Here is a 16,214-nt window from a genome sequence, read left to right on the forward strand (position 1 = left end):
AAAATATTTCCAGACTCCAAATAATGCCGACAAATAAAAGAAAAAATCTGAAGACAAGCACCTGTATCGATGGACGTTGCTTGTTGCTAGCTGTCTCTTTCGCCCTATTATTCCTGTTAACAAATACAATCTAGTAAACAAATGTGTTCTCCATGCTGTAGAGCAACCTAACGTGTGATTCACATCCATCTTATTCGGCCAATTGCAGGCTTTGTTGTTTAGCCTATGCGAGCTTGTAAATGCTAGAAAGGACCCGCCTCCTTTACCTCCGAATAACTTAAGCCTATAGTGACCAATTCAAATGATGATTGACACATTGGTTAGGAAATGAAATGCCAGAATTTTTATCCTGGCATACACCGTGGACTACTTCGCCTACGAAGGGAAAATCCAGTCGCCGGCTGCTTGCATTAGTTGCAAGACCTTGCGACTCAATATTGATCCATATATAAGGCGCACTGTATTATAAGGCGCATGGTCAGCTTTTGAAAACAAATAAAAGGCTTCTAGGCGCACCTTATAGTAGTGAAAATACGGTATATTAATAAATTGCATCTGTGTCGTATAATTAGATATTATGTGATTTATTTTTATGGCGCTTTTCAAGTCACTGAAGCACTTTACAATGTGCTTCACTTACCTATCCACAAACACCGATAGCAGCATCAACTACCTGCTTACCGAGGGCATTAGGGATTCAGTGCCTTGCCCAAGGACACTTTGACATATGACACGGAGGAGCCGGGAAGCGAACCTGCGATACCTCCGGAGCACTGCCGCCTCATGTATTCGTGGATATTAATCTATTCATACAATTATCGCTACATATGGCAGGATTGGTCCTCCATAGATCCATCAATCATCGAACACAAAGGCTAATGCTATGGAAAGCTATGCTGTATAGTATAGAAATAGAAATAGCCGTTTGAAATTAGACTGCACTTGGAAGGGTTTTGTTTTTCTATGTCAATAGATATTTTTTGATTTGATGCAATTACAATAATCTTCAAATAATTGCATTTAAATAAGGGATGCACGATAGGTGTTATTTTTCCTACTAAGACTGATAATCGGTAAATTCCTGCCTTTGCAGACCAATACTGTCACAAAACGGAGCGGGTAACAGGAAAAAAGGACCCATTCGCGTAGACGTACTCACAATTTATTGGAGGAAGAATGAGGAGGGTGCGCACACTCGATCCGGGGATCGATGGTCGCGTAGTGGATTAGAAATCCAAACAAAAGAAAAGTTGTCAAAAACAAACAAACGGTTTAGACAAAAAACAAAAGAGGATCAAATACGGGCAGATTCACAGAACTAGGCATTTAACAGGTTTTAACAGAAGTCTCACTGAGTTTAACCAGGTTTAACAAATGTTCCAGCAGCGCACAGCACAAAGGAGCGCGCTTCAGTACTCCAAGAGCAATCAGTCCAATGCGTCTCAGCCGGTGTCAAAGGGCGGGGCCAGCTGGGCGCTATGACAACCGTGCAGGACATGACAAATAGTGATAAACGATATTTTTTTTTCTTTAACTGAATCCTGTATTTGGAAAAAAAGAACATCTAAATTATTATTATTTTTACTCTTACACTAACATCAAGCCTCATTAGTAAACATTGGAGAAAACGGTGTCCTATTAATAGCTACCATTGGTAAAGCCATTTTCACCAACTCTGACCAACTCCAGCTTTTCACTCTTTTCAGCCGATCCGGGCGTATCAAGCTGGCTTGGTTAACTTTGAATTAAATATCGTTGAAGCTGCTTGATCTGTTCTCAAGTTATTAAGTCTTTACATTTTAAAGGTAGGAGTAAACAGGTCTCAAACCGTTATTCACGTCTCTCTCCTACTGCTTCCCTACCTTGCCTTTCTTTCAGTGCGCCAAAGACACCAAGGTGACATGCTGCCCTTCTCCTTGCCCCTCTTATGTAGCTGTACAAATGTTTCAATGTGTAGATGTGTAGTTCGATAGAAACGCCCTAGTTCGAGTGCTACCTTGTATCCCTTTTTAGTGATGCAGAGATAACATACAGTACCAGTAAATCATAAACAGTGTGATGAAACTTATCTTACCCCATAAAGGTGAAAAAGAATTATTAAATAATACAAGTCTCTCTCTCTCTCTCTTTCAATCTTGGATGTGCTTTCACGCTTTCTTTCTACTGCTGTCTTTCTGTCTCTTTTGCTCTTTTTTAGCTCTCTCTCTCACTCTCTCTAGAGGTCTCTTTCTCCCCCTCTCTTGCTTTTCCGCTTTCTCTCTGCTTCTCTCTTGCACTATGTCCCTCTTTTGTCTGTTGATATTTGTCTTTTATTTTTGTGCTCTCTCACTCTCTCTGTCACTCTTTTTCTCGCTCTCATTCAAACTCATTCTTTCTATCTCTCATGTTCTCTTTTACTTTTGATCTGTCGATTTTGCTCCCTTTCTCTCTTGCATTCTGTCTTTTTTTCGCTCCCGCACACTTTCACTCTCACACTCTTTCTCTTTTCATTGCTCTAATTTTCACTCTCACACTGTTTGTCGGTTTGATTTTTGTTCTCTCTCTTTCTCTTTTTCACTCTCATTCTTTCTTTCATTCTTTCTCTTGCTTTCTCTTGCCCCTTTTCTGTTGTCTCTCCCTCTCTTTCTGTCTCCCTATCTCTCACTGTCTGTCTCTCGCCCTCTCCCTCTTTCTTTCCTCCTTATCTATATCCATGTTTAGCGCTCTATCTCTAGACAATAATTATACTGTACCATAGACAATATTTTGTGTATGTTTGTTTAAAAACTCATTATTTTTTATGCACATTGCATTCATATTTTTATAGTTTAGTTATTCATCTTGAGATAATGCAACCATCAAACCATTTTAAATCCCAAATGGAGTTTTTTTCTTATTATCAGATTTTTAAAATATTCAAATTGAGTTTTACAACAGACAATACTTCATTTCCATGTGCTTTTAAAAATATATATATATATATAAACAGAAAAATAATAAACCAAAAAAAACAAAACCCAAGAAATTAAACTTTAGTGTTTTTTACCTAAAATCAACACTTGGGTTGAGATAAGTTTCGTCACTGTACTTGTGTGTATTGTACTGATTTCCTTCTTTTGTGTCTCACACATTTTGTTTTGATGGGCTGTCCTACTAATTCCTCTAATCTTATGTCTTTTTTTAGTCAACAACATATATTTGTATAATAGCAATGTTCATTTACAGGTTTGGGTAATAGCATTTTAATAATTAATGCAATACAGTTATATATAATAGATTATATAAAATTAGAATAGGATAGAATAGAATAGAATTTGTATTTTTAACTGCACAGTAATTGGAATAAATACAGCAATCAATTAATAATAACTTAATGAAAATGGGAGGTTACAGTTCATAAAAACACACAGCTGCCGCTTGCCTAATTTATTCGTAATCAATTTAATCAGTCGGGCAAAATCGATCCGTTGCTTGTGCTACATGTTATATTTTTGTGAGGCGGGCGCAAGTGCAGAAACACAAGTTGACTGATAAAAATGTATTTGGTGGAGTAAAAGAGTAACAAAACACACAGTCCGAAAAACACAAGGCTGAAAAATTCAGGAAATCCAGAAACTACTCACAAAAGGTATATTCAAACAGGAGATGAGAAACATCAGTAACAAACAACAGCTTTTGCTCTTGGCATAGTCCTTATATACTGTATTCCTGATTAGAGTCAGGTGTGGTTATCTGCCTGTCGGCACCCCTCTGGAAGACACTACATTTATACAAGCAAGAATGTGAATGACTTCCATGGAGGGATCAAGTGGAGAGAAAAAAACAATTTATGAAGCTATAAAATGCCTACGAATTAGCAGCCAAATCCGTTTTTTCAAAAATATATTTTTTAGATTTTTGATAAAACACTTCAGAAGGCTTTTCCTATGCTTAAGCTTGAGCATCAACAAATACGCTTAAGAGGGATTAAACCATGAAATATGTCTTTAAATACCCCACTAGGACGTTTTAATCGGATCGTGTTGCCGATTACATTTGACAGTTTTTGACGGTTTTTAATATGCGTGTTAGATTCAGAGCCAGGTGAGCCCGCACGCCATCGTAGTGCTGCCCAAAACAGACGGCATGGAGATGCTTCTCTGCTATGAGGACGAGGGCGTCTATGTCAACACCTACGGCAGGATCACCAAAGATGTGGTGCTGCAGTGGGGGGAGATGCCAACCTCTGTTGGTAAGCGCATGCCTTGTAAATGACATTTTCAGATTTCAGTACTGTCTTGGAGTTGCATTGACTTATTAACAAAATCAATTAAAGTATCAAAGCACTGGTTTGTAGGGAGAAAGTTGACACATCATTGTTTTCCTGATATAACGTAAGCCCAAAACTATAAACTGAATACTAATGTTTTATTTGAAGGTGTAGTGGAAGGTAGAGCTCTTGGAATGAGTGGAGGGGTGTTGTGAAAGGATAGTGGGATGTTTGGATGTGTTCTAAGGGATGGGCACGGCACCTCTATAATGCGGCAGGGGTAAACCAGTGAAAGATGTCGGGCTCTGCTGTTGAACAGAAGAGTGTGTTGTGTCACCCTGACCAGAGTGACATGGCCGCTTCCTTGTGTCCCGTTTCATCCGGAGGGACGAACCAACTTGGGTGCCGAGGTGTTTATCTTCTTTGGGTATTTGGATTAGCCATGGGCCAAATTTTTGCAACTTTTTCCTTTTTTCTTTTCTTTGTTTTTGTGTATGTGTTTGTCCTGCTGTCGGTCACCATTTTTGAGGGATATGTCCAGGGTAGAAAGATTGATAGATATTTAAAGGTGGGTTACGCTGTTTGAGGTGTCGTTAAAAAAGTTGAAAGTTGGACATTTTCTACGTTACATATGTGTTAACAATGCCTAACGAAGTTCAAAGAGCCTATATGCTTTGTTTTCCACTACGCCTATCTGCTTGGATCTTACTATATGGAAAAGCTCTTCGAGTCAGGGCACATTAGGTTTGAGAAATGGGGTCTGGAGGGAGTGCTGGACAGTGACGTCATAAAACCAGTGGGTTTTGTTTTGTTTTTTATTTGTTAGTGTAGCATGAAAAGTTCTCCGTCCTGTTGAGTCCAAGCGCCAACTTAAACCCCTAAAAAGATGGGAAAAAATAGTTTATTCGAGCGCATCTAAGAAATTAATGTACATGCATGCACAACACAAGGAGCTTGACAACACAACACAAGGAGGCTGCAATAAGGATACAAACCTGAGAATTGCATCAACAAGTATAAAAGTTCCGAATTTGTTTAATAATACAGTACAATAATCTTATATTATTGCTCAGTAAAAGTATTATTTCCTCGCTATTATTTTACGAAAAAAAAAAATCATCCTTCAAATATGGTAAGCTTCTCTGATTTTAGTAAATAATGATTCTTAAATGTTAACTTTAGCTAGTTTTAGGTATTTCTTCTTTGAGAAATATCAATTAAAATATAATATAAATCAACTAATGGGGAAATGTCGTTTTTTGGTTTTATAAGGCCCTTATGTGGCTATAAGTTATATGGCATTTCTTATTTCATTAAGTTGTTGTATTTTAAATATACCTCCTAAACTACCCAGAGTGACCGTTACAATTTCTTTCATTTCAAGTTTTAATTTGCTTATTTTTAAGAAATCTTGGTTTACAACGCTCTCGTGTGGCCGTGAGTTGCATTGCATGTACAGGCAACTATTACTCAGTTTACACATTGAAACTGCGACTCAAGTAGTGGTAAGCGGTGCAAAAAATTGATGAATATCACACATTGTAAACACTTTTTGCTCCAAAAATTATAATCAATGGTTCAAATATTTAAAGAAAAATTCACACATCGAAAATACTGAGAAAAAAAACTAAACAAAAAAAAAATAAACATAAAAAATCTCTCATAATGTGAAACCAAAAACCAAATTCAATAATAAATATTGTACATCAAATACTGCAGCCTACATAATAAATTGAATATGCATTGTTGGTGGCAGTTATTTTTGTGTATTTAAATTCATTGCTGACCTTCTTTTCCGCAGCCTACATCCATTCCAATCAAATCATGGGCTGGGGCGAGAAAGCCATCGAGATTCGCTCGGTGGAGACGGGACACTTGGACGGGGTCTTCATGCACAAGAGGGCCCAAAGACTCAAGTTCCTGTGCGAGCGCAACGACAAAGTACGTAAACACACGCACACACACCGCTACATATTATTTCTAGAATAGGAGATTCTACAAAAACGGATAAAGTCATCAATCAATAAGGGATAAAAACTACCTTTCTAGCACACAGCAACAACAATTTACAGTCTTCCTCAACCTTTAATGATCCAAAACATACTTTCTTGTCATTGAAGAAATCTCAACGCACGCCTCCTGTGTAAAATGTTTAAACAAATGCAATTCACTGCTTCGTTCTTTACATGTTAAAACAGACTATTGTATAGTAGAGAATTTTGTCAGGATCTGGCACGCCCCAGAAGGCGCCAATCGGGGGGAGTGGCAGACTTCAGCACACCTGCGTCCAATCTGACCACACATGACTCTCATCATCCCTAGTCTTTAGATAAATCGTTTTGTTTAATTTATTTGTAACCTTTGTTTTAGTTTTACAAAGTTTTTGATGTGTTCTTTTCTCGTAAAACAACAAAATATACATACATTGAGAAATATTTTCTGCCAGTGGGGCAATTTTGAAAATAATTTTTTTCCCCTGATTAAAATCATAATTAGAAATACAACTTTTTCAAAGGAGAAGTGTAAGCTCAGACATCCTAAAACCAAACTAGACTCCAACATTTCTCACACCCACTACCTCTTCATGAGATAATGATACAAAAAACGATCTACTGTCACCAACTAGATTCAGAAAATTATTTGTTAATCTGCAGATTACTGAAATTCCGCCCAGATACAGAACAATACTACAATATTACAATACCGTAATCCCTCTTTTATCACCAGAACCCCCCACGATATGTGAAAATACGTGAACTAGTTCCCTCCCCTGACCCCCACCCTATTTTCAAAATGCGTTCTGTTGGCCCCCGCTTGCTGCACTAGTCGACTAGGGATAATTGATCACGGCCCTACGGGTGCTGTTGATTTTAGGCGGAAAAAACAAAAACAAAAAAAGAGCCGCCATGCATGAAACAAATTTGCTTTCCTGGCCCTCGCTATTCAATATACAGTATTTGACTGAGGATATTGGATCCCGGCCAAAAAGTGCTGTTCATTTAAGTGGGTCACAATGGCACGCTTCAGTGGCCTGAACTTTAAAAAAAAAGCGCTATCCCTCCTCCTGCTCTCAGCAATTGTCGACCAGGGATAATGAATAGCAGTCACAAGTCTGTTATTTAATTTTTGGCAGGCCAGAATGCCTCCTGAAAAAATGCCTCCTGCCTGTCCCTGTTCACAGCCCTATGGGATTGGGGATAATGGATCATGGCTGCACAAGTGCAATTCAATTTTTGGTAGACAAAACACTAAAAAAAGCCGACTGACCCGACAAAATGCACTCCTCAGGCCCCTACCGGCAGCTATGTGCAACGGGGATAATGGATCACAGTATTTTTCAACCGGTGATAAACTGAGGTTGAAGAACAAATTAGTAAGGCATTACAGTAGTTATGAACTAAATAGGACATTTTTTTTCGGCACACCACTAGAGTTGTAGCATGCTAATTGAAAAAAAAATGGTTGGAAAAAGAGACAATAAGCCATTATCACCAGGATAAAGAATCTTGGTAACATTGCCATTCAGGAACAATCATTTTGCACAGGTTACATGCATGGATAAGATTTTCGCCAATGTCCTCTTTGAGGAGCATTGACTTTGGAGAAGTATCTCGTAGAAGTGAGTGTATTATACTTGTCAAAACTGTCACTTTATGTCTCCCGCCAGGTTTTCTTCGCATCAGTGCGCTCGGGAGGCAGCAGCCAAGTGTTCTTCATGACTCTGAACAGAAACTCCATGATGAACTGGTGACGACCCCATCCTTTTGGTCCAGTCTGATTATTTTTCTCGGCTGTTGGCCTCCTTTGTCATGATCGGGCAAACTATATCCCCTCTAGAAGCCGCCGACCTGGGGGGACTGGCTGGAGAGTGCCCAACTGCACGTGATCAGTCTCCACTCCTGCACAAATTACTCCTGCTCTTCATATCGACCGTGCCAGACGGCAGAGGCCATCGGGTCATTGTCAATAAATGAGCTAGAGTAGAAGTGTGGAGACTGATTAGGTGCAGGTGGGCACTCTTCAGCCACTCCCCTCAGATTAGCACTCTCTATGGAGGAAAAAGTGTGCCAGAATCTGACACCGTCCTCCTTTTTGCACACTGTCCCTGTTCCTCTCCCTCCCGGACTCATGACTTGAGACAAACACACCAGGGCATCAGAAGGACCACTTTGTCCTCTCCAACTCCCTTTCTTCTACTTCGCTTCTCCTGCCGATCAAGAAAAAAATGCAGAAAATCACACACTTCCGACGCCCATTCACGCCTTTCTTCCCCTCTATGCGGTCCTCCCACTTTTCAAAGGTGCTGCAAAAGACTCTAGCTGTCAAATCAACCTTACAGCACACACTCGTCCCCCACTCCAAAAAAGAAATTATGTGTGAGTGTGTTGATGTGTGCAAATCTGTGGTGTCCTCGTGAAGATTTTTGTTCTGAGAAGGAGGAAATTAGACAAAGCGATGATTGTCTAATCTCATAATTGCACAGGATTCATTTTGATTTTCCCTTTTATTGTTTAACATTCTGGAACAGGAACTTTGATAAAGTCACCTGTCAAGAGCAAGAACTCTTCAGAAGTCTCCTAAACGGAATAACAACAGGAACAATAAATGTACCAAAGTCCCTCTTGGGGATTGAGAACATTTGGTTATGAATTGTCAGGAACAAGAACTTTAGGGGGAGGAGTACTTTGTCAGGAACAAGAACTTAAAGGAAGGCACTTAGCAGAGCAGGAACAGGAACTTAAAGGACAACTGTTGGCAGAAACTTAGCAGGGACCAGATTTTTGGTCAATATCAATCTGGAGCAGGAACTTTAAGAAATAAACTTGACAGAAACAGGAGCTAATATTACGAAGCAGGTGCAATCATTTTGCTTAAATCTCATTGAAGAACAAACCAACTATAGCATCTGGGACAGGAACTTTGATAAGGTCACGTGTCAGGAACAAGAGCATTTCTAATGTCTCCTGAGATCAGGAAAAAAGGAACAGTATATTTATGAATGTCACCTTTTTGGATCAAGAACATTTGGACAAAAGTTGTCAAGAACAAAGGAGGAAGAGTACTTTGTCAGGAACAAGATGTTTTCAGAACAGAGTTTAAGCAATACTACCTTTACAAGAGACAAGAACTTGGGAATAGGCACTTAGTAGATCAGAAACAATAACCTACCGAAAGCTATCTGGAAAAACAACTTTAAGCGGACACTTATCAGGAACCAGACTTTTGGTCGACATTAATCTGGAACAGAACCAGTGCTAAAATTACAAAACAGGCTTACAACATGGCTTAAAGCACATTTGAAGAACAAAGAACGTTGGTGTGGCGATCAATCAGGAAAACAAAATATTTGTAGTCTGTTGTCAGAAATGAGAATTTCCCAAAATCTCAGAAGCCAAACCGCTCATTTAACCTGCAGGGACATGAACTAGGCTATAGCCTCTGGAACAGGAACTTTGTTGAAGTCACCTGTCTGGAGCAAGAACTTTTTCGATGTCTACTGAGAAGATGAAAAACAGGAACTGTAAATTTATAAATACACTTGTGTGAATCAAAGAACATTCTGTTTAATGCTATCAGGAACAATAATTGAAGAAGGCAGAGTACCTTCTCGATGGGTGGTAGAGACAGGAAGGGTTTGAGCAAGACCTTCTTTAGAAGCAACAAGAACTTACGGGAAGGTACTTAGCAGATCAGGAACAGGAACTTAGAAAATGAACCAGGAATTAAAGAAATTAAACCACAATAACTAAGCAGACATGTATCAGGAACCGGACTTTTGGTCAAAATTAATCTGGAACAAGAACTTCAACAGAAATACAGGAACATTGCTAAAATTACCAACCAGGTGAAAGAATCTTGCTTAAATCCCATGTGAAGAACCAGAAACTTGCGTGAGGCGATCAATAGGGTAGAGGAGACATTTCAAGTACATTGTCACAAAGGATTATTTGCTGAAATTCAAAACATAACCGGAAACAGTAACTTCAAAAAAGGAACTTGTCAGGAACAGGATCGTTTGAAGAATTACCAACCAAAAGCAAGAATTTTACTTGAATATGACATGAGGTGTTATGATTTTTGGTGGACCCAAATACAACGAAGCAGGTACATACCAAAACAACAAAAAAACATTGACAACTACGGAGGCTGTAGCACACAGTCCTTAGCTGGAGCAGCGAGCCGAAGCAGCCGGGGGCATCTCCTCACAGACAAAACAGGGAACCAAAGCGGCCGGGGGCTCTCCTTGCAGCCGGGTCAGAAGGGCCGAAGCGCCCGGGGGTTCTCCTGGGGAAAGGGGGCCAGAGTGGCTGGAGGCTCTCCCAGCAGCTAGGGCAAGTCTAAGGTCGTGGAAGATTCCCCCAGGTTCTTTGATAATCGTATACCATCTCACTGATTACCATTTTCATCCTGGTTTGCGAGGTTTGTTTTTTGTTTTTTTGGTTTGGATAGTTTGTTAACTGTCCATTGACCATTTTTTGTGAGTGTTTTGGTGATTTTATTGCTAAATAACATCATTTCTAAGAACCCTGCCATGGTTCCTACGTCCCTGCGTATGGGTCCACTGTAAATCATAACAATAAGAAACCAAAAAAGTTGTTGAGGTGATCAATCAGGATGAAGAAACCTTTCAAGGCCGCTGTCAGAAAAGAGAATGTCCTAAAATCTTAAAATTAACCTGCAGGCACATGACTTAGGCCACAGGTGTCAAACAGGCGGACCGTGGGCCAGATCAGGCCCGCCAAGTGTTTTCATCCGGCCCGTTCGACTCTGAGAGAAGCAGAAGAAAAAAATGTGTACACATGTCCACCTGATGCCACCCAGGCCAGGGACCCCTCGCAAAGCATTCGTAGTAGTATTTCTCACTCTCTCTTCTTTTTCGTTTTTCTTTCTTTTTCTCATTCACCCTCTTTCTTTTTTCTCTAATTCTCACTCTCTTTAACTCCCTACTCTTTCTTTCATTCTCTCTCTCTTTTTACTTGTTTTTCACCCTTTCTCTTTATCATTCTTTTGCTATCTCTATTCTTTTGCACTTGTTTCCCTTTTTTCTCGGGTTATTTCTCTCTCTCTCTCTCTCTCTCTCTCTCTCTCTCCCTCTCACACACACCCACTCTCTTGATCACTATTTTTTTACCTCTTTCACTCTTCTTTTGTCTCTTTTTCTTCCACTCTCATTCTTTCTTTCTCTTAAACCTACTAGTCTGGCTCCTGTGAGATTTCTTTCTCCTAAAATGTGGCCCCCGGCTAAAATGAGTTTGACACCCCTGACCTATGCAGGGTTGGGTAGGGTTACTTTAACTGGATTACTTTCAATTATTTTTGGATTACTCCAATACCAAATATGCTAATAAAAGACCAAATAAACTAATTATGAATAAAATGATGACTCACAACACGTGGTAAGCTTTCTCTCCTGGTTTTGATCTCTTTGATCTCCAGCAAAACTAACATAAAATGCGAAAGAAACAAAATGAAAATAAATCCAAACAGCTTGCCAACATCATTTTTGCCGTTCCATGTATTCCGTTACTCTCCAAGAGTGCACAAAATTGAGTAATTTTATTAATAATTAGTTTCTTTTGTCTTTTATTAGCATATTTGGTATCAGAGTAATCCAAAAGTAATTGAAAGCAATCAAGTTAAAGTAACCCTACCCAACCCTGGACCTAGGCTATCCCATCTAGAACAGGGACTTTGCTCAAGTCAGCTCTGAAGACACGATTCAGATGAAATATGGTTCTTTCGGGAAACGCTAACCTCAGGAAAGTCAGGAAGTAGCACTTCGTCAAAGTCACTTGCAGGCGCAGGAACAAAAGTCAATCAACGGAGTTTGTAACTCAACAAAATATCCCCGGAGACGCGTTGACGCATACATTGCCTATACAGTGGAACCTCGGTTCTCGACCATAATCCGTTCCAGAACCCTGTTCGAAAACCAATTTGTTCGATCACCGAAATCATTTTTTCCCGTTAAAAATAATGTAAATCGTTTTAATCCGTTCCAACACCCTGAATGTTTACCTTGAATGTTTAACGTAAAAATAAAGCTAACCCAGGCTAATCGTACGTCTGCATTATCGTAATCTTCCGTACGAAAGATTACGCTAACATGAACGTGTAAAAATAGAAAAAATCAGGTCGTTTACAAGTCATTTAGCACCCGGGTCTCCACAACAAGTGGTGAGCGGTTCATTGGAAAGGGGGCTCCGTTCCAACACCCTGAATGTTGGGCTCCGTTCCAACACCCTGAATGTTTACCTGTAAACATAAAGCTAACCCAGGCTAATCGTACATTCGCGTTATCGTAATCTTCCGTACGAAAGATTACGCTAACATGAACGTGTAAAAATTAAAAAACAAGGATAAAGAAAAAAATTATGAATAGGATTTCTTACCTTTGTGGTGGTAAGCAGAAGGCGCAGGTGGACGGTGGAGCTATTATTTCTTTCTTAAATGCAATAGTTGTACGCACTACTTTTCTTTTTTCACCTGTAGCAACTTTGCTGCTTGCACTGACTTTCTTCGGAGGCATAATTAGGGGCTAAAACACTTCGTACAGCTATATTAAAAGCGAAAGCAAAACGAAGCACGTCACACGCGATAACAGTTGGTCAGGAAAAGAGCGATCTACACCCGTACGCAGCTCAGCATCGCACCCTAGCGTACGCACTCACGCATTACCGGCGTTCGAACTCCGATTTTTTGACCGAACAGCGAAGCAAGAATTTCTCAAAATTTTTGGGTCGGTTTCCGATTTGTTCGAAGTGAGAGGCGTTCGAAAACCGAGGTTCCACTGTAATTCTATTTTTTCGTTCTTAAACAAAGTTGATTTTATGTCAACACGCTAGCACATTTCAAACCGTTTTGTTCATACCCGCTAGCGAAGACAAGCTAACCAACACCGCGCGGCGGTACTGTACTAAAAACGCTATAGCTGCACAACAGGCTAACGTTTAGCAATAAAGAGTCTTCCCACTGTGTGTGAAAGTGTTTGTGTGTCCGTTTTGGTCATTACACTAAACGACCACAAAACGACTGTAATTTTGGTGTGTGTGTTTCCTTTTTTTGGTTCTTCCTGTTTTATTTTGAAAAGACTAATCATCCTGTTTGGGGATTTGCTTTTGTTTTGTAAAAGAGACACTGGAAGAGAAATAAATGCGAGTCTAGAGCCACACTGTTGTGTTTGAGTTTTAATATCGGAGGGATATATTTAGCTCAATTTACCTGCCAGAAACAACGAATTCGAATTCAATTAAAATACAAATCTTGGATAAATTGATTTTTTTTGCTTTTTGTTAGGTTACCTGAGTAGCTTATTGACTGGTTCTGAAAATTGCTCACTAAGCTTTCTTGGGGACCTGAGAAAATTAGAATCGGGGCCCCTTATTACTATTTGGAGTCGGGGGCCGCATTGGGTTCAACATTTTGGGCTAAGGGGCCAATCTTGGATAAGGATTCAATTTATTCATTTGGGAATAAATATTCATGCAGACATTTACATGGTACAATTCTTTTGAACTAGATTAGTCTCATCAAATTTGTTTTAATATTTAAGGTGCCTCCTTTTTGCACTCCATTTGATATTTAGTTTTCAAGCGTTACGGTAATTGCACTTTTTAAAGTATTTTTGTAGTCAGATTTTTGTTGAAGTTCAGTATTTTTCTTGGAAACGCTTGAATTTGAATGTGTTGTCAAGACTCAAAAAGAGCTTGAATTTCAGGTGAAGTGCTTGTAGTAGCTTAAAGTTGTTGCCATGTTTCTCAAAAAGTCTGCTTGAAAATGACGCTGACACTGCTCTCTGGTGGCTTCGCTTTGCCATTGCATTTCTTCTTCCCTTGTGAACGGCAGCTGGCATTTTTTTTTTACGGCACTGTCCTATGAAGCGTCATCAACTCTAGACGACAGGTGCAGTCCGTCTGTGAATCTCCGTGTATACTAAGCAAGCCTTTTTTGACCCTGACTCACGCCTGTCTTGTTTTTTGCCCCTGTTTGTCTCCTGTTACGACCTGTTTTGATCCCGACCACGTCTGCTCTTCGTCCCGACTTACGACCCGTTTTTGATCCCGACCACGTCTGCTCTCCCGTCTCGGCTTTAATTCGTTTCCGACCCCGACCACTTCTTGCCATCCCAGTTTTCCGCCCCTGACACCGCCATCGCTCGCTACGGAAGATCCACTTCCACGTTCGGATCACAATCAGAGTACGAGAGCGACTTGCTTCCCGCGCCCAGCAAACACCGGATCGTGGGCGCTGCCCTTCCTCTCTCTTTCAATAAAACTTGTGGTAAACGCCACGTAAATGGGTCCTGTTTCCGTTCTGGTCCTGACACTAGAAATCTTAATAAATCTATAAAAATCACATGTATAAAACACAGATATATTTGTGGCTCTGCAAAATGCCTGATTTACACAGGATCATTTTTTTCTTTACTTATACTTGCGAAATTGGAATGTTGGTTTTGAAAGTCCTTGAAAAGTGCTTGCATTTGGCTGTGACTCAGCTGTGCCCGCTCATTTGGTGCCAACCCCCGCTCATTTGGTGCCAACCGCCCCGGGTTCTGATTGGCTCCCTGTCACTATTTAAACCTGGTCCTGTCAATCCCCTGTTGTCAGTCCGTCTGCAAACCTCATTGAATACTAGGCAAGCCTTTTTCGACCCTGACTCTCACCTGTCCCGTCTGTCTCCGGCTACGACCTGTTTTACTCCTGATCACGTCTATTCCCACTTCCCGGCTTACGATCTGTTTTGTCCCCGACTACGTCTACTCTCCCGTTCTAGCTTTCGACCTCGACCCTGATCACGTTTTTGCTCTCCTGAGCCGGCTATGGACCTGTTTTTCCTTCCCTGACACCGCCATCGCCTGATACGGAAGATTCACTTCCGCGTTCGGAGAACAATCCAAGTACGAGAGCGACTTGTCTCCCGCGTCCAGCGAACACCGGATCGTGCGCATAGCCCTTTCTCTTTCCTCCAATAAAACTTGTGAGAAACGTAACGCAATTGGGTCCTGTTTCCGTTCTGGTCCTGACACTTAGATGTCCTTACAGGACTACCTGGTTTCTACAGGGACCAATTGGGTCCTGTTTTCGTTCTGGTCCTGACAGAGACAGTGATTTGTGTTGATTGGTCCATTCGGGTCGTAACACCGAGGACTAACAAAACCCCTGTTACATTTTTTTATTTTCTTTCATGTGAATGTATGTCTTTGACAATTTTATTCGAAAAGTTACTTTATTTTTAAAGGATATTGCTTTATTTTGTTAAGAAGACACAAAAAGAGATGAACATGCAGAGTTCCTGTTTTTTTTCTTTTTTTTACAGACTTTGGTTACCTTGGATGAGTGTATCATTAACCAGATAATGATTGCATTAGCTACTGAGGTCTGTTTCTTCACCATAGCCTTTTAGTTGATTAAAAACATGGAGCGTTGAGTTGTGTGTAGTGTTCAAATGTTATTTTACTGTTTTTGACAAGAATAAGAAAACAATATTTTAGGAAAACTGTCCAAAATTGGCACTAAGATTGCTAAAGTTTGTTAGATTGGTGTTTATGTATCGTGAACAAGGGTTTTGGGAAAGGGGAGCTTCAGGAACAGCAATTCTGCTACCTTGCATTCATACTGGAATGGCAATTTTGCTAACTTACGTTCATACAGGAACAGCAATTTTGCTAACACGTATTCATACAGGAACAGCGATTCTGCTAGCTTTAATTCATCTAGGAACAGGAAGAGCAATTTTGCTATCTTGCATTCATTCAGGAACAGCAATTTTGCTAACTTTGCTAATACTATGCGACAATATGTCAGGAAATAAAAAGAAATGGATACCTTGTGAAAGAATTGTAAGAACAAACGATGTTTGTAGGCCGTACAAGCTTTGCAATAGTACATGAGTCAATTCATTCAAAAGAGAAAAATCATTTTGCATTGCCGGAAACTCCGCAAAATGTAATTTAATGTCAAGTTTTGGACATGTGTTGATAATG

At 40.0% G+C, this 16,214-nt stretch overlaps 1 protein-coding gene across 1 annotated transcript in view; it reads left to right on the top strand.

Annotated features, from left to right (window-relative positions):
• Positions 1 to 11,519, top strand: part of LOC148351915 (traf2 and NCK-interacting protein kinase-like) — a 34,282-nt gene extending 22,763 nt beyond the window's left edge. Inside the window, exons 20-23 of the mRNA XM_088354982.1 lie at positions 1,879 to 1,896; positions 4,051 to 4,210; positions 6,030 to 6,169; positions 7,896 to 11,519. Of these exons, the coding sequence (XP_088211108.1) occupies positions 1,879 to 1,896; positions 4,051 to 4,210; positions 6,030 to 6,169; positions 7,896 to 7,979 (402 nt within the window). The 3' untranslated portion in view covers positions 7,980 to 11,519. The remainder of the gene's footprint in view (positions 1 to 1,878; positions 1,897 to 4,050; positions 4,211 to 6,029; positions 6,170 to 7,895) is intronic.
• The last annotated feature ends 4,695 nt before the right edge of the window (positions 11,520 to 16,214 follow it).

Source organism: Urocampus carinirostris, chromosome 15 (assembly GCF_059441175.1).
Source record: "Urocampus carinirostris isolate Australia breed hairy pipefish chromosome 15, RoL_Ucar_1.0, whole genome shotgun sequence".
Lineage (NCBI taxonomy): Eukaryota > Metazoa > Chordata > Actinopteri > Syngnathiformes > Syngnathidae > Urocampus > Urocampus carinirostris.